Source organism: Myxine glutinosa, chromosome 2, assembly GCF_964187855.1.
Source record: "Myxine glutinosa chromosome 2, kmMyxGlut1.1, whole genome shotgun sequence".
Lineage (NCBI taxonomy): Eukaryota > Metazoa > Chordata > Myxini > Myxiniformes > Myxinidae > Myxine > Myxine glutinosa.
Window position 1 is genome coordinate 171,009,894 of NC_136262.1, and position 19,632 is coordinate 171,029,525.

A 19,632-nucleotide genomic window follows, 5' to 3' on the forward strand; every position below is an offset into this window, starting at 1 on the left:
CATACATATATATATATATAGCCGTGAAAGCTATAAATATACATATATATATATATATATAGTCATGAAAGCTATATATATATATATATATATATATATATATATATATATATATATATATATATATATATATATATATATATATATATATATATATATATATGTGAAGAAGCAGCTCTTCGTTTGCAAAAGAAGTCCACAATAGCCTGAAATGACGCAGCTTTATTAAAAACCAACTTATACAGATCCGGAAGAAGCCAAGACATCTACAGCAAGAGCCAGTCTCATGCCACGTCAAGCCTTCCTGGAAACACATTGATTCTCATTCACTTATATATGAATACGATTATCAGAAAATCTCCGAGAGAACAAAGCGACTGGCGAGAGTCCCTCCCACCGTTATCCGCTGTTCGGGGGAGTCAGCCCTTCCTTATCATTCGGACCAAATGTTTCTCTGGGCTCCGAGAAAACAGAAATGTAACTCACAAAGAGAAGAGTGTATGCTTGGCCAAACAAACCCATATATTTTATGGGTTTGTTTACATGAGTAATTCAAAGCATGTTTATACAGAGTCATGCGTCGCTGTGATTAATACAAAATATATATGGTTAACGATAGGTTTATGTCTGCACTCTAAACATTCTACTAGCGTTACGCAAAATCACGCGCATGTGGGCGTGGTTTCACGACCGGCCTTATCTAGCCTTGAAAAAAGCACACGTATACAATTGTCCAGCATGACCTCAGCGAGCCTTTCCTCATCCAAAACTAAAACGAAGCAAAAACCCTTTATTAACTTTATGAAAATAGCATTTTTAAACAACATTTAAATCATAACACATTAGCAACCAACGTCTATAACTGAACTTTAGGCAATAACAAATCTACAACTTGACATTCCTTCCTCTTGTCTCGTCGAGACAAAGTATCTTAAGAGACAACGTGCCACATCGGGCTTTATTGAAAAATAATTGTGTAGTGCGGGTATCTCCCAAGGGCATATCGTGCGCCCAAAGCGCCTCGCCCGTGCATTTGGCGAACGTGTCGTGTGGTGCGTGCTCAGAGCCTGAGGGCTCAGAACATGAAAGTCCATTAACGTTTCGGATCCACAACGAAGGTGTCTGGTCCAGATGAGGTTCTGCTCCGCCAGAGGGCCACCACCTCCCCTGCGGAACTTGCTCCCCCCACCCTTTGCAGACCCAGTCCTTGCAGATCTTCGAAGTTAATCAACGATCATGCCCATGAGGTCCCTCACGTGCTGCTGTTCTGGGGAATACATAATATTGTCAGTATCTGGTGTCTCAATTTCCTGGTCAGGGTACAGAGCGTAAAAATCCGATTCACTTGAAGCATTTGAACTTAATACATATGAAGCAAAGAGAGGAACTTCCTTTATGTCAAAGTCTCCCTTGGGCGCCTGGTCGGCTTGCGGGTCTAGGATATCCACGTCGGGTCCCTCGACCGCCAGACCCAGCGTCGCAATCAGATCCATAGTTGGGTTGAAAGGGGGCGTGCAGCTGTCAGCTTGTAATACATAAGCAGCGTTAGCCAGTACACGCAAGGGGTTTATAGCACAAGTATCACAGTCATCACATACACCGTTACAGGCAGCAGCCAGTTCCCACATGGGATCCGCACAAGTATCACAGTCATTACAAAATTCAATGCAATTTTCTGGAGCGCCGGTCGCAACTGCCTTGTTGAAGGACCCGTTCAGGTCGACGGCCTCTGTGGTCAGAGCCATAGTCGTTGTCGGCGGCTTCTTCACTTTCCATCCTGTAAAATACTTTCTCATACAGAGGAGGACTAGAGATTTCATTAGTGCCCCCCAAATTACTACCCCGATTATCACAGCCAGTGCGGTCAATAACCACTTCACTATGGTGCCCGTCCATCCCTGGAACCAGTCAGTGAGCCAGCTAAATGTATAAGAATTTTCGCGCGCGATCCGATCGATCGTCAGGGCGTGGCTAGTTTCCCTTAGTCTCACTTCTGCATCACCATTGTACGCATGTGAATTACCGTGTCCAATAGTATGTCATGAGCCGTAGCGGTGTCGTTTGCCACCTTTTCTAGGGCCAAAGCCAATTTATCTATCCGGAAACTATCCATGACTGTGCCCGCTCCTGGGAAGAAGAAACCAAACACCTTTTCCCATAGACTCCCGTGTAGTTTAGTGGTTCCATCTTCGTTCATGACTGACCTCTTATAACGCCTGTCCAAGGACTTTGGGTCTAGCTCATCCAGTATCTCAACGTCAGGAAGGACTGAACCCAGATAACATGTGCCCCCCCAATTATTTGGTAAATAGGGGTAAGCCTTGTCGCCGCATATAAACATTGTCCCATGGGGTGGGACCAGGTGGGTGGATAAGCACTGGAGTCCCTTTACCACCCCATTAATCCTACTAACCCCCCTAGAGAATGTTATAGCCGTTATGTTGTGGTTGCGTTTATCTTGCAGTACTATTCGTAATGTAATCCCCGAGCTCCCTTGTCCCAGCTTCCCGGGGAGAGTGTAGGCGCATTCTGATTCTCCCATACGCAAGTGGCCGGAACCCTGGAGGCAGACCGTCCCTTTCTGTGGTTTGACCCAGACGGGGGCAGGCCTCTCGGCCACATGGGCAATCATTGACGGGCGATAATTAAATTGTCGATTGCAACTCTTGCCGTTGTCAACCCCTTCTCTTTCCAGCGTGGTGACTAAACATGGGGAATCGATAGGTTGTGAGCAGAGGTCATTGAGGGACAGAGGTAGCACTATCATGTGTATTCCTGTGGTGCCTGCTTGGGGAAAGCGCATGCACGACCAGCAGTGTGTCCTATTTTGAATTGTTGCCACTTCCCTGGCCACTTTCCAATATGTGTTTTCACCCTTCTTTGGGGCCTTATTCTGGGGTTGTGGCGTGAGTATGTATTCGATGCATGGTATGTAGTTCCTTTCGCCACCGGCCGCGCCAGGGGTCCAGACGCTGCACCGGACCTGCATGGTCATGTCTTTCCCTAGGCGTGTGCGTGTTTGTAGCTTAAAATCAGGGGTTCCCCATTGGTATCCTGGTTGGGCCAAGGTCTTAATGCTAGCTTGCCCGTCTTCCCGGAGCTCTCGTTGCTTTTGTAGTACCATGCCAACGCGTCCAGGCCCTGCCGACAGTGCTAGCCAATTTATGTTCACCCAATTTGTGTGCAGGGCTTTCTGTTCGAAACATGGTAGTGATACTCTTTGTCCCCATGTTACGGTGAGGTGTCGGGTTTCGTTTTCGCATCTATTGGAATCGGAGTTTCCCCTAGCTGCTGTCGCTATCAATAGTATTGTACCTATGATTAGGCCCATCCTTACTGTGGTTGCTGTGGTGTAGTGTCTGGTGCTTGTATGGCCAACTTACAGTGCGTGGCGTGGATCCACGAAGTCTTGCCCTCGCAAAAGACTGCCGTTGGTGTAGTCAGCAACACCTGGACTGGTCCCTTCCACCTTGGTTCCAAGGCGTTCTTGCAGGTGAAGTGCTCCACGAACACCTGGTCTACAGGTCTCCAATTCATAGATTCAATTCATTCAATTCATAGTTTCATAGAACACCTTTTCTCCAATTTCCTAATCCACTTTTTTTCAAGTGGATCCAATTTTATCCAATATTCAATTTTTAAATTCAATCCCATTTAATCCAGTCCAATTCAAATTAAATTCAATCCTTCTCTCAGCATCCCATTACCTGTTTCCAACATCAATAAAAATAAAATTATAAAATTAATAAAAATCAATCATCTCAAATCTCAAATCAAATCAAAAAATCAATAAAATAATAAAAATAAACGAAAATTACTTCAGCTAGAGTTTCAACTAGAATTAACACAAACAAACCACCGTTAACCTCCATTAACACAAGCAAACCACCATTAACCTCCATTAACACAAACAAACCACCATTAACCTCCATTAACCTCCATTAACCTCCCCCTATTATTTATTTATATTCACGAATAAACAAATAATAGAAATAACCTGGTCTACTTCCAATTTCAATTCTGGTCAGTTCTGGTGTCTGGTCACACACAATGTTTTCCTCACCCACTGTGATTCGCTCAAAATAGATTCTCACTGTTATGTCTGAAATTCGTCTCATGAAAACCCATTCAAGAGTCCGGTGTAACAGATAGCCAAACACATAGACACGCCGAAGACCCCAGGGTACCCATCAAACTAGCTTGTCCCCAGATCCACAACACAGCGAAACATGTAACTTTACTAAAATAATCACTTACTCATAACTAATACTCATAATAACTCATAATTACTTATGTAATTACTCATACCAATACTTACTTAAAATAATGTAATATCCCAATCTTCACCCCCTATGCAAATCGAAGCACCCCGGACGATCCACAACCAATATCAACCACTGTAGCCGTCTTCCCGACTCCAGGCAGCCACACGCAGCCACATACATCTCCATCCACGTCACACAAGACAACAGCCAACGAGTGTGTCCACCACACAGAAACCTTTGGCAATGCAACAACCGAACTCCCAGACAACCAACAACAAACCCCAATCCATCTCCATGGCTCATCAAGCAGTTCCAACTTAACCCAGCTTCACATACCGATTTCCCCAAAAACTCGTGAAACTTCACCCCCATTCTGGAAAAACCCTGGACTAAACCCTGACACCCTAAATAACTTCAGACTCATCTCCAACCTACCCTTTCTGTCAAAAGTTTTGGAACGTGCTGTGGCCACTCAACTCAAACATCACCACTCTGCCAATAACCTGTATGAAACATCCCAATCCGGATTCTGCTCCAGCCACAGTACTGAAACTGCTCTCCTCAAAATCACCAGCGACCTTTTCTCTCCTCTGATGCTGGCAACCTCAACATTTTCATCCTCCTCACCTCAACGCCTCCTTTGACATCATCAATCACGCCATCCTCCTCACCCTGTTTAGACCAGCTTGTGCCTATTAAACCCAAATCAGTTCACTCCCAAGCCCACAAGGACCACCTACAGCACTGCAAAGATGTCCTCTACTCCACCTACTACCCTCAAATTATCCACTCTGGCTCCGGAATCCCAAAAGCACTCTTCTCTACAATAAACAAACTAAATAAACAAATAAATAAACAAACTTTACAACGTGAACAAACTCCTCAGCGCCCTGGATACCGCCACCTGTCATTCAGAGTAGACAACAGCATCTCCTTTCTGGCTTTCAGCATCTCCTTTCTCCTTTCTGGCATCCAAATGAAATTCTGGCTTCAAATCAACTTCCTCGAACTTAACTATGATAAATCTAAATTAATCTTCGTTTGCCCACAACCACTCACCAAATTCACCCATAACTTTGCCCCCAACATCGATGGTCATTTGAACACAAATTGAACAAAATTAATCGAACAAAACACTTCCATTAACTCGACATTCTTTGCACAGCACAAAGTTCACTTGAACATCTTTTTCCTGGATACTCCCTCTTTATTTTTATACCATACCATGCTTCTCCACTTGCAACCCAAATATTTTCCATGAAATAAATAAAATGAATTTTATGAATCTTCTCATTATTCGAAAGTTTACAAAATGTCCCAAATCTGTATATTATTTTCTACTGTGGTTATATTAAACCATTATTTTACAAAATCCAACTTTCAATAAACTGGAAAATGCTTCGCCATGGAATAGTCCACCACTCATATAAATAGTCATAAGAGTTCTGCGAAACATCTCCATCTTTAAAACTTAGCCAACCAATTTTAAACCACATGTTTTCCCCCCAAAAAACAAGTCACATTCTTTGTATATTGCCAACATTGTTCATCGTTTAAGTATCATCCAGAACTAAATTTTTATAAACCATCAACTTGTAGATGCATTTATTTATATCCCATTAACCCAAGAACTCTCAATTGCTTGGTTATATTTTAGTAATGTCATATATCCATATTTCTTTTCCAAAATGTTCCTGATATACACATTAATCCCATCTGTCTTTGTTTCCAGATGAACTCAAATCAGGAAATCAACACAAATCCTTATTACCTCCAATCAATCACACTGCACATCATTCCCCGTCCTTGATGGATAATTTTACATCCAGATGGGCACAGCATCCCGTTTTTGGCGACCCAGCCCTGAAACAAGCCCCTGGACTCCTTGCAGGCTGGACCAAAACCCCTGGACGAAGTTGCATCCCAGTACTGACTCTGCTGCCTTCTTGCAAACCACTTCAACTCCATGAATTTTACATGTTTCGTGAACAGAACAAAGCACTCTGTAATCGTCAGATTGAACCTGCCCCAAACCCGTCCATATAAACTCCATTGTTGTCCTGTCCATCTCTCTGTTTGTGGATCCGGTGCAAAGTTACACAAAGTTCCCGTTTACATTTTGTGACTCACAGCTCCTGCCTCCATGGAACAATGACGCCTAAGCACTCAATTAGCCCTCCCAGTACCAAAGACTTACAATCAGACCGACAGACAGACAAATAACAGAGGCATGTCGCCAGCCCCAGCACAGGACATCACCTTTCCGGGCAGGCACAATATAATCCACAGTATCGAAATGCCAATTTCTATCCGGAGCCTCGCGAAGCCAAAATCGGACATGTTCACTGCATTTCAACCTCCATTTCACTGACCCTGACTATCCCCATTGCTCGATCACGCACGTCACTGTGCTCGGCCCGGTTAAATTAAACTCAAGCGTACTGTACCTGACGCTTCCGGTCGGCACCGGAAGTCTGTTTATTTCTTGAGACCCCTGAATCGGGACATCAACGACAATTACAACGACAAACAGGACTCGATATTCTCTGTTCATTAATTACGTACATGATTTTGGTTTTACCCACAATATAATGTCCCGATATTCTCCAGATTTAAGTCCTATATATCCTGTCGTTAAAGCAACACCCTGTAGACTGACTCCGCCTGTCGTTCTTCCAAGGTTAGTGAATTATCTCCGACCTCTTTCCCTTACAAATCTCGAACAAAGGTCAACTAAACTTTAAAAGGTCAAACTTCGAATTGGGGTAACCAGCGCTTTATTATTCCGCAACTAATACAATTACAAGTCCGGCGACATTCCCTGCAAGAACTCCACATCCAGACAGACAGATGACCATTATTGTGGCTCCACATTGCAAAATGCTAACTTCTACGAATCCAACAACCATCACAATCCGCCCAGGAACTTCCAGGCGTGCTCTACAATGCAGCACCTCTCTACCTGGTGCACACCTTTCGCACATCCCTCCTCGTTCGCACAACGCTTCATCAACACCTCCTCGCGCCCACACAACTGCAACCCCCCGTGTCCACCCAGAGTGCCCAATCTGCGACCCACAATCTTCTCGGGGCACACACTTCCTCTGAGAGTGGGCGAGTTATCGCCGGCACTCTGAGCAAGTCTCATACAGCACACCCGTGACTCGCGGCTCGCTCGGCTCCTGCCCGAACGCACAATATCCCTCTACCCAAACTTCCACGGAGCCGCACGGCGGAAACACAGGTTTGTACCACACTTTAATTAAACGAACATCGCCAGGATTCTCGGATAGACGTAAATTTCACAACACACATGACAAAAATCCGATTTAAATTCAGAGATCGCCGATCGACCTGGCACAACCATCTCAACGCGACGACGCCACGCCGCCCCCCGTCTTGGCGCGCACCCTCGTGCCTCCACACGAATCCCAACACTCCCTGCACACCGCTCTATTCGCGTTCACGGCGGGGTTTACCTCACGTTGGGACATGCAGTCGGCTGTCATAACATAGAGCTGTCATAACAAATCTACGACCTGACATGTAGTGAGCTGTCAGAACATTGAGCTGTCAGAACTCATCCCTAGCTCGTAAACATCGCAAAAAAACAGGATCTCCGACGCTTGACCTCTCTGACCCCAAATGCACCACACGACACCAATTCCAAAGGTGAGCTGCCTCAGCGATACATCCCACACATACAATCCACAATATCTGCCATTGAATGAACTCTTCGATTCAAGTAAAACACACATATTGATTCGAATTCTGAATTTAGTTCAACAAATTCCAAATTTCTTGCCCGACTGCCGCTCGAAAGAAAAAAACAGCCCATCCTGCAACCATCTCCAAGAAACCGCTTCATATCAACAGTAGGTCGACAAGGGCACTCCGAGTGCTTTCCTGACCCGATTTATATCAATTCGCTTCCCAAACAACTCCCAAACAGATGAAAATCCGGACTCAGTTCAGGACCTCGCCTGTTCTCTCGGATAGACGCTAAAATGGACATTCCCGGCCTGAATTTCCCGCACGTCGAGCAGATCACTTACAAAGCTTCACACCGAAACCCTCTGCTTTGCATATGTCATACAGACAAATACATTGGCTAGATACACACGTCAATTAACATCCCAATATACATTCATTCCTCATTCATATACTCATAGAAGTCTCCCAGACTTCGCGCGAAACTCAGATCGACTCAAATCATGCCTTTCTCCAGCCACTCCCAAACAATCTTTGCTCATTCATGTTACGTCTCTCATTCAAGGAAAAGGATTTTTTTTTGGGACGGGTTGGACGGGGGTGGGTTGAGGTGAAAAAGGGAAGGCAGGGCGGGGGGTGTTGGGGTGTTGCCTAGAGCCCCGGGACTGAGCTCAGGTCTTGGGGGGGGGGTGGGGGGTGTTGCCTAGAGCCCCGGGACTGAGCTCAGGTCTTGGGGGGTTGGGGGGTCTTGGTCTGGTATCTGGTCCAGCGGCATCACTCGCTGATTTACTTGTTTAACTGCTTACTTACTTGTCCTCTGGCCAGGGATTATTTAAATCTTTAGTTAACACAGCCCAGTCCTTTAATGGTCTTACCGCGGCAAAATGATGCCTCTTAAACATGAAAGATGCCGGGGTTCCCTTAAGGTGTTCCCCTTCTTTCATTAGCTTGCTTCCCATCTTATTGCTCTGGGCTGATCCTTCCTGGAAAGTTCTCGGCCTGGCTCAACCTTTACGGCTGTCCGACCTCACTTTTCCCCTTCCCTTGTACCGAACGTTATCTTCACCGATATCCTGCGCAAATCCTTTTACTGGCCATGTTCCTATGGCCCTCTTAAGTTAGCCACAGCCCTTCGTTCCCTGGCATGCAATGGCATACCCCATCTTGTCTCTGGGCTGTTCCTTCCTGGAAAAATCTTGGCCACCTGGCTTCAGCCTATATGGCTGTCCGACCTCATTTTCCCCTCCTGGTGCTAACTGTAACTTTAAGCTTACTGTTAAGTCCTTACTGGTATCCTTACGTGTTTATCCTGGCTTTAACAAAGCCACGTCATTCTGAGGCCTAAAATGAGCCTTTACTTACAATTTCTGTTCGAGTGCAGGCAGCGCGGAAGACAAGGAGACTGAATCTGCTCGAGGGAGGAAGGTACGAATTTGGAATAATAGCCCTCTGATATAAAACAACTCCCACCTTTAATCAAATCAACGTGCCGGCGCCGGCCTCAGGCAGCCTTCCTCCTGTCCCTCGGGCTCCGTTTCCCGTCGTCCGGTGCTGACCCCACTCCTGGTACCATCTGTGAAGAAGCAGCTCTTCGTTTGCAAAAGAAGTCCACAATAGCCTGAAATGACGCAGCTTTATTAAAAACCAACTTATACAGATCCGGAAGAAGCCAAGACATCTACAGCAAGAGCCAGTCTCATGCCACGTCAAGCCTTCCTGGAAACACATTGATTCTCATTCACTTATATATGAATACGATTATCAGAAAATCTCCGAGAGAACAAAGCGACTGGCGAGAGTCCCTCCCACCGTTATCCGCTGTTCGGGGGAGTCAGCCCTTCCTTATCATTCGGACCAAATGTTTCTCTGGGCTCCGAGAAAACAGAAATGTAACTCACAAAGAGAAGAGTGTATGCTTGGCCAAACAAACCCATATATTTTATGGGTTTGTTTACATGAGTAATTCAAAGCATGTTTATACAGAGTCATGCGTCGCTGTGATTAATACAAAATATATATGGTTAACGATAGGTTTATGTCTGCACTCTAAACATTCTACTAGCGTTACGCAAAATCACGCGCATGTGGGCGTGGTTTCACGACCGGCCTTATCTAGCCTTGAAAAAAGCACACGTATACAATTGTCCAGCATGACCTCAGCGAGCCTTTCCTCATCCAAAACTAAAACGAAGCAAAAACCCTTTATTAACTTTATGAAAATAGCATTTTTAAACAACATTTAAATCATAACACATTAGCAACCAACGTCTATAACTGAACTTTAGGCAATAACAAATCTACAACTTGACATATATATATATATATATATATATATATATATATGTATATATATATATATATATATATATATATATATATATATACAATTCGTTATTTCACTGTTAATATTACAGAACCCTTGTTTTTGATTCAGAACTTAATATATCCTTTTAAATCGGAAAATAAAAAAATGTCATTGGCTAAATTATTGACACCCAAGACTTAATATTTGGTAGCACGGCCTTTGGACAAAATAACTGCAGTCAAGCGCTTCCTATAGTAATGAATGAGCTTCCTACACCTCTCTACTGGCAGTTTGGCCCACTCTTCTTGTGCAAACTGCTCCAATTCTCCCAGATTTGAAGGGTGCCTTCTCCCAACTGCTGTTTTCAGATCTCCACACAGGTGTTCAATGGGATTTAGATCTGGACTCATTGCTGGCCACTTCAGAACAGTCCAGCATTTTGTCTTGAACTATTCCCGGGTGCTTTTTGAAGTGTGTTTGGGGTCAAAAAGGACAATTTGCAAGACCCCTGACCTTTGACGGAGACCCAGCTTTCTGACACTGGGTTGAACATTGCGCTCCAAAATGCCTTGGTAATCTTCTGATTTCATGATGCCATGCACACATTCGAGGCACCCAGTGCCAGAGGCAGCACAGCAACCACAAACCATCACTGAACCTCCTCCATGTTTGACTGTAGGGAAGGTGTTCTTTTCTTTGAAGTCTTCATTTTGTTTTCTGTAAACATAGAGATGATGTGCTTTCCCTAAAAGCTATAATTTGGTCTCATCTGTCCACAGGATATTCTCCCAGAAGGATTTTGGCTTGTTCACGTGATTTTTGGAAAACTCCAGTTGGGCTTTCTTATGTCTCTCTCTCTCAGCAGGTGTCCTCCTGGGTCTTCTACCACAGAACCCCCTTTCATTGAGTTGCGACGAATGTTGCGAGTTGAAACTGTCGTACCTTGTGTCTGAAGTTCAGCTTGAATCTGTTTTGCAGTTGATCGAGGTCCTTTCTCCACCATTCGAATAATCCTTCGCTGCAATCTTCGCTCAAGTTTCCTCTTGCGACCACATCCAGGGAGGTTGGCTACAGTGCCATGGGCCTTACACTTCCTGATAACGTTGTGTATGGTGGACACAGGAACCTCAAGGTCTCTGGCGATGGACTTGTAGCCTTGAGATTTCCATGCTTGGCTACAATCTTGTGTCTGACCTGAGACAATTCTCTGGTTTTCTTTCTTTTCTCCATGCTCATTGTGGTACACAAAGTGAAACAAAACAGCAGAATGACTCCTTTTCTCTATTTAAACTGGTTGAATGAGTGATTTTTATATTGCAGGCACGTGCAACTCGCCACAGGTGCGTTCAATTCCAAAGTAAAGGTGAATCACCTGCTTGAAATCTAATTATTTCTAACAACTTCTAAAAGGTGCCAATAATATTGTCTGGGGTATTTTAAGATTTCTGTGTGGAACAAGCTAAGCTTTAGTATTTGTTTCAGCTTTTTTTGTTTTGTTCCACTGCAAATCAAAGAAATACATATGTGGATACGAAAATATTTTTTAATTTCAACAATTTTCTGGAATAAATGGTGCATTATTTGAAAAAAGTGCAAGTGTGCCAATAATTTTGACCACGACTGTATATTGTTGACTCGCATAAACTCGATTTAAAAAAATAGATTTTATCGAGATATTTTGTCGTCGACATTGAAAAAAGAAACAGCCGGCTTAATTGTCACTCCTGAAAGATGGTCCTGTGCAACTTAAATTACATTCAAATCAGAAAATATCCAAATAAAAATCTGGAGCAAAAAGCAAATAGGTGATCATGCTGTGTCAAATGCCTTTCTCAAATTGAAGTAAAAACAGATTGCCTTTTTCATTTTTTTTCCTTTCTGTTTTTTTTAAGCATTTGCATTTCATTCCAAATTAAATTAATGCCAAATGGTGACGAAATGGAGTGTCAAAGCCATGTTGTGCAAACGGAAGGAAAGCTTATCTGTATATAAGTTACAGATGTCACAATGCAGAAACAAAACTCTTTGAGAATACAAATTCAGACACATTCTCACGAATTTCATGTCAGCAATAACACAGGCCCAATGACTGTCGGCAAAACAAGACTTCTCGAGGATGAAGTGCATTTTCCATTGCAGTCAAGCAAGCAGACTGTACTGAAGCAAGCATGCCTGGCAGGTCATCCAGCGCTTCAAAATCACGGCCCCCATCAATAACCAGCCAATGCACTGCGTTCTCGTACTCATTGCTGCCTCGATATATGCATCAATGGATGCCAGGCCAGACTCATTCATTGTCAATGCAGTTAGATCGAGAAATATATATATATTTATATTATATTATATATATATATATATATATATATATAGATATAGATATATATATATATGTATGTATATATGTATGTATATATATATATATATATATATATATATATATATATATATATATATATACACATACAGACTTGGCATTTAATATGGAATTTTTTTTTTTTCTTGACTTGGGTTTCCTTTCTGAACTCAGTATATCAATCTGGTGAGTTTCTTTTGCGCTTCGGTGATTTCTTTGTTAAAAGAACCATGTCACTGATTGTCTGTCGCAGCAAGAAGTCAATAACAGGATTATATCACAGGTGGCGTGACAAAATGTACAGACAGGTACATTTGACGAATGGCTTCACAATCGGGAATATAAGGGTTGTTGCGTTCTGTATTAGTGGAAAACAACTGCTGCACGTCTACAAAAGTTATTGCCGCTTCCTCTGGAGATGGTCCGTCAACTCGACAATGCTGTTTGTCATGGAGTGGTGGCTTTACGAAATTCCGTCATGAAACAGCGTGCTATTGCTCGGCAGTATGGCATCACTCAAGGTCAGGTGTCAAAGATCCCGAAACGAAATGCTCAGAGTGGTGTCCCTACTCCAATATCGAGGCCAAGACGTCCCCGCAGAACCACAAGGAGGGATGATCGCCAGCTGAACCGGTTAGTCCGCAATGGCCGCACCAAGTCAGCTAATCGGCTTCGGGCTGAGTGGCAGCAACTGACAAATGTGCCTGTATCCAGAAGGCTAGTCAACCAACGACTGGTTCAAACAGGCTATCGTGCCAGGCGTCCCCTGAGAAAGCCACGTCTGACCAGACAACACCACCAGCGCCGATTGCAGTGGGCCAGAGAGCACCGTCAATGGCAGCCAGGACACTGGAATCACATGATCGTCAGTGACAAGTCTAGATTTCTGGTCTATCGTCAATATGGCCGCGTCCGAGTGCGCAGACAAGTGCATGAAGCCTACAACGAAGATTGTATAGTGCCAAGAGTCCAAGCTGGAGGTGGTGGGGTGACCGTTTGGACTCTGCTTTTCATGCAGGGGGCAAAACTGACCTGGTTGTTCTGAATGGAAACTTGAACCAGTTCAAGCACGGGGCCATTCTGGAAGAAACATTGCTTCCATTTGTTCGTGCAAGATGACAATGCACGGCCTCATCGTGCTCACATGATCCAACACTTTCTTGCTGACCGTGGTGTAGAACATATGGAGTGTCCTGCCATGTCCCCGGATATGAATCCGATAGAGAACTTGTGGGCAGAATTAACGCGTCAAATCGACAACTTGGACCAGCAGCCTGCCTCTGTGCGTGAATTGCAGCAGGCTATTGTAACTGCATGGCAAGCGATTCCTGTCCAAACCTTGGCAAATCTCGTGAACAGCATGCCTCAACGTGTACGTGCTCTCCTGAATGCTCGTGGGGGTTACACGAAGTACTGAACCTTCATTTTACTGTCCGTAATCCCAGTCGTTATTGAACTTTTGTTTTTGTTAAAAAAGATTTTTGGCTAATGTGCAAAATAAAGATATACTTCTGGAAAACGCACAGAAGTTTAACACAGTACTGTCCGTGAATCGAGTTCGATATCAGTTTACATCACTTTCAAGGATCAATTTATTTGCTTCGAAATGTCAAATGTGGTTTTTGTTTCTTTTAAAGGTCACATTAACAAAATCTAGAATAATTTCAACATAATTCCAATGAACTTTTGGTTCTCAGTCATCTTGAAAAGTAAGTTCACCCCCTCAAAAAAAAAATTCCATATTAAATGCCAAGTCTGTATGTATATATATATATATATATATGGCCGCGAAAGGGAGGGGGAGAACAGGGGGAAGGGGGAGGGGGAAGGGGAGGGGAAGGAGGAAGGGGGGAAAGGGAGGGGTGGTGGGGGAGGGGAAAGAAATATTAGAAAAGGAGGGGAAGGGTGGAGGGGAAGGGGAAGGGGTGTGGGGGAAAGGGAGGGGTATTTGGGATATATATATATTATATACTAGCAGAAGTACCCGGCATTGGAGGGGAGGAGAGGGGGGGAGGGTAGGAGAGGGGGGAAGGGGAGGGGAGGAGAGGGGGGGGAAGGGTGGAGGGGGAGGGGCAGGGGTGTGGGGGGAGGGGGAGGGGAGGGGAGGGGGGAAGGGGTGTGGGGGAAAGGGAGGGGTAGGGGGAAAGGGAGGGGGAGAAGAGGGGGGAGGGGGGAGGGGGGGGAAGGGGGGAAAGGGAGGGTAGGGGGAAGGGTGGAGGGGAGGGAAGGGGTGTGGGGGAAAGGGAGGGGTAGGTGGGATATATATATATATATATACTAGCAGAAGTACCCGGCATTGCCGGGCGGGGGAGGGGAGGGCAACGGGGGGGGGGGGGGGGAGGGGAGGAGAGAGCGGAGGGGAGAAGAGGGGGGAGGGGAGAAGGGGGGAAGGGTGGAGGGGGAGGGAAGGGGGAGGGTGTGGGGGAAAGGGAGGGGTAGGGGGAGGGGGAGGGGAGAAGAGGGGGGAGGGGTGGAGGGGAAAGGGGGAGGTGGAGGGGGAAGGAGGAAGGGGAGGGGGAAGGGTGGGGGAGGGGAAGGGGGGGAAAGGGAGGGGTAGGGGGAAAGGGAGGGGGAGGAGAGTGGGGAGAGGGGGGTGGGAGGGGGGAGGGGGAGGGGAGGGGGAAGGAGGAAGGGGAGGGGGGAGCGGGGAGGGGGAGGGGAGGGGGCAAGGAGGAAGGGGAGGGGGGAGGGAGGGGGAGGGGGAAAGGGAGGGGTAGGGGGAAAGGGAGGGGGAGGAGGGGAGGGGAACAGGGGGGAGGGGAGAAGAGGGAGGAGGAGGAGGGGGAGAGGATGGGTGGGGGAGGGGGAAAGGGAAGGGGTAGGGGAAAAAAGGAGGGGGAAGGGGTAGGGGGAAAGGGAAGGGGTAGGGGAAAAAAGGGAGGGGGAAGGGGAAGGGGTAGGGGGGAAAGGGAGGGGGAGGAGGGAAGGGGAGGGGAGGGGAGAGGGGGGAGGGGAGGGGAGAGAGAGGGGAGGGGGAGGGGTAGGGGGAAGGGGAGGGGTAGGGGGAAAGGGAGGGGGAGGAGGGAAGGGGAGGGGAGGGATATAGATGGTTACTGGCAATTGATCACATCCACAAATGATGTATCCACACAATTTATGTACTTTACATAACGTTAATAGGAATACATGGCCGTGGAGATGGGAAATACAGTTTGTTTGAAATACAGTTTGGCTCATCTTCTGTCTCTCGCTGTCTGGCCCTCGCCAGACATTGTTGATTGGCGTTTAGACGTGCCGTTCTCTCATCTTCTGTCTCTTGCTGTCTGAATCTAGAGACACGTTCTTGATTGGCTTGTCGATGGTGAAAAGTATCTTCATCGGTTTCATGGAGTCTCCGATCAGCGATTTTCCTTGCTCGGGAGGTTGAACGCGATAAATTTCTCTTCTTCGGTGCCATTGCCTTTATCACAGTCAGTCTTCGTCAAGATTGCAACTCTGCATCGTGTCGTGGGCGTGGCCAACATGGCCTCATGCTCCCAGGTGATTGGCTACCTCGAGCTCGAGCGAGCCATAATGCGCTACGTTATGGCAAAAAATATGGATCTAAAGATGAAAGAAAAAAAAACCTATGTGGTGTGAATGGCAATGTTCCTCGCTGAAATGTGAAAAAACGCAATCGCTTTTCGCTCTGAATTACGTGCGAAGGCGTAACTGTGAGATTATGGCTGCAAGGTTGGAACATCACGTGATCGCTCTGAGCGAATCAGCGCACTGCTCTGCCACCGGCTCAGATTCTGTGTATAATATTCCTTGCTGAAATGCGCTGAGGTAAAAATATGGTAAAAAAATATTATTAATTAATTTTTTTTACGTCGGCCATGTTCTTCCCAGGCTCAATGGCCATGTCTATGCCAAATATCAAGCACGTGAGCCTCTCCGTTTAGGAGTCTATCGGTAACATTACACACACACACACACACACACACACAAACTGTGTTTTATATATATATATATATTGTTACGGAATCGGACGACGGCACTCCCCTTACCGAGGGGGGTTTAATCCCCTCGTCTTGTTAAGCTGGCCGTCTCCGTTCCTGGTACCTGTAACGCTCCTTTGCAGGGTGGGATGGATCAGGGTTATTGGTCCAGGTATTAGCCCGAATACCTTTATCAATCCCTCCGTAAAACAAGGAGACAAGTACCACTCGAATCCCGGACAAGATGGTAATTGCCGAGCGGTTTAGCAATCCCGAATCCGAGACGTTAGCAAAGACTAACCCGATTCAAAAAGCGTTGGCCGAAATCGCACCACAGGAACTCAATGGGGAAATCTCTAAAGCGATCGGATGAGAAAGAAGAAACCAAAGGGTAAGAAAGAACAGATATTTATTGTTATTTACACCAAAACCCAAAGAAGAAGAAGAACGAAGTTATTTACAGAAAAAGCAGATACACAGTGCAATCCTTAGCTTAGACAGTCTTACTTATACCCAGACAGGACAACACAAACAGACTCACATGAATAGGGCAATTGCAGGCAGGAATTGGATGGAGGGATGAGAAGGTGGGACCACAGGGCTGGAAGGATGAGGTTCAGGTCCGTGCAAACGGCAGGGCTGGAGGTGAGCGGCCGCCGACTCCCCGCACTCTGGTTCACACGGCGGCGTTGCTTTGCGGCAGCGCGTCAAAGCTGCGCGCGGCAGGGGCTGGTTGAAGCAGCGTCGTCTCTCTCTCGTACCTCACTCCACAGAACTTGTCCAGCGCACCTCCCTCAAAAGCTCTGCCTCATGCGCTCTCTTCCTCATGCGTTCTCAATGCATGCTCCCTCACTCATCTCTCTCCCTCACTCATCTTTTTATGGCCCTCCCCTGAGATCAAGCCACGGGCTACAAGGGCACTCCTACCGGGTCGCTCACCGCAGTGCCGATTGGTTGGTACGGGCTCTTCCCGGCTCCGCCCACGATGACGAGGGACGGGCCACGCCCTTCTTCTCCGAGCTGACCATGCCGTAATGGAGGCGAATGCTGTTGGAAATGTAGGCAACGCTGCTGGCAATGTAGTTTCGGGCAATCGAAAGGGGGATCTATTTTATTTGATTTGGTGCAACGTAAGATCGACTATTGGGAACATAGCCTTAACTAGAACACAGAATAACGATATAACTTTAGAGAGGTTCTATGATTGGCTACGTGCTTGTACATGGACTAACTAAGGTGCGATCATTTTAATTAACAGCCAATTAAGGGGAAATGTACACAGGGGTTATTTATAAGGGATTTTAATACTAAATTTGGATAAAGTGAAGGTTCTAAAAACTGCAACACAGCACCCTCATTCCTCACGGGACGGCCCGGCCCGAAAACTTTAACTTAATGTGACACTCAGGTGTAGTTCCCTCTACAATTAACCTGACCCTGAGTGTGACAGATTTAAAACACAACTAAATATGTCCCCCGATTACATTGCACCCTACCTAACAGATTCACACCCACAACTAACCGAATTGCGGAATTAATTTGCAAACTAAACATGAACGGTGGGGAGCATTATTTACAAGTGACATTATTTCATTATTTACAAAACGCAACCCAGGACCTGTCATTTTTCTTTTTAGGAAACAAAAAGAATCCTGTGGGAGGGAGGAGACAGCATGCACTGCATCAACGCACCAGCACCAATAAACACCAAAGCACCAATCAAAGAGCAGTCAGCACCATCCAGTGCACAGTCATCACATAATAAAAAAAAAGAAACACACTGATGGTCTTGTTCTTCTGCTCCGCTCCCTCTGCTGGCCGATGTCTCTTCCTGATGTTGTCTTTCTTCCTTCATCTTCTTTGCTTGCGGCCTATTTGGTGGTAATAAACAAAAAGCATAACCGTGTCCATGTGTTTATTTACGGCCAACAGGGGCCGACTATGGTGGTCCACCTGTATGGCTTAGGTGCCACCGTGACCATGGTCTGCAAGCAAGATCTTTCTCTGGCCAACCTGGCCGGTCCCAGCAGAGGGGCCATGCCACAAAACGGGTGGTCCATAAATGGTGCTCGGCCACAGTACTGTGGTCCATATGGTGGTGCATGGATGCAGGCAGCTGGTTGCGGGGATTCGGGCACACAATGGCGGCTCCCGCACGCTCCCCCTCAGTGCCCAGAGAGCATGGTCCATGGGTGGGGAAGGAAGACAAAGCAGAATTAGCGAGGGCAAGGGCGCAAGGGTACACATCAACACAGGTAATGCAGAGCGAGGTGCGCACAGAGAGCGAAGTTAGAAAGCTCGTCCCTACGTACGTCACCCCCCCCTGTCACCTACTCTACCCTCGCCCCTTACCCCGTATTTACACAACAATTTACAATTCGTCACTACGTCCTGTCTTCCCATATCTCCCCTAATCCAAATTCGTACCAATCCCAATGTCTAACCAAATTTGCCATCACCAATTCATCATCAATTCATCATCAATGCTCATAAGGAAGGTGAGATGGAACAACCAGCACAATGTCTTACCCACGTCATGATGCGTCTCACATTCCCAAAACATTTGCACAGAAAAATAATCAAAACATGGCATGGTGTGGAGTTACGTCACCTCAGGTGAGTGGATGCAGATTGTGCGAGGAGATTTCAATCCTATCTACCTTCTAAATGACATTAACACATTTTACACTACCCGGGTCTTTCCCTGCAAAACCATTGGCCATCTTACACTCTATGCGGTTTTAAGAACCAAACTCCCATTGACCAAACTGTGGTGCTCTCCAATTTGGGGTCTCACTCCCCCGATTCAACTCCCTGTGCCTTCGCACAATTTCTGGGCTGAGTCGTGTGGCTCTCCCAGCAGGTCTACCCACCTGCACACCTCCGCCACTGCAGTTGCCTCCGAGCTTACCTGCTCCTTTACCTAACCTATCTAACTGGGGGAAGGCCCTCCCTGGCACTTACCCCCTCGGTGCCCTCTCTGGCACTGGGCTACCCGGGTCCATCCTCCGGATCCTCGGGCCCCATCCACAACAACTCTACCGGCTCCCAGAGCCTACCTGCGGCCTCACCTGACCG

At 46.2% G+C, this 19,632-nt stretch overlaps 1 protein-coding gene across 1 annotated transcript; it reads right to left on the reverse strand.

Annotated features, from left to right (window-relative positions):
• Positions 1-1,221: 1,221 nt before the first annotated feature.
• Positions 1,222-5,349, reverse strand: LOC144890679 (uncharacterized). Its single transcript, XM_078771922.1, has 2 exons — positions 3,897-5,349; positions 1,222-3,866 (listed from the first exon to the last, which is right to left on the reverse strand). The coding sequence occupies exon 2, from the start codon at positions 3,329-3,331 to the stop codon at positions 1,988-1,990; it is 1,344 nt and encodes a 447-aa protein (XP_078628048.1). The 5' UTR covers positions 3,332-3,866; positions 3,897-5,349; the 3' UTR covers positions 1,222-1,987.
• Positions 5,350-19,632: the final 14,283 nt, after the last annotated feature.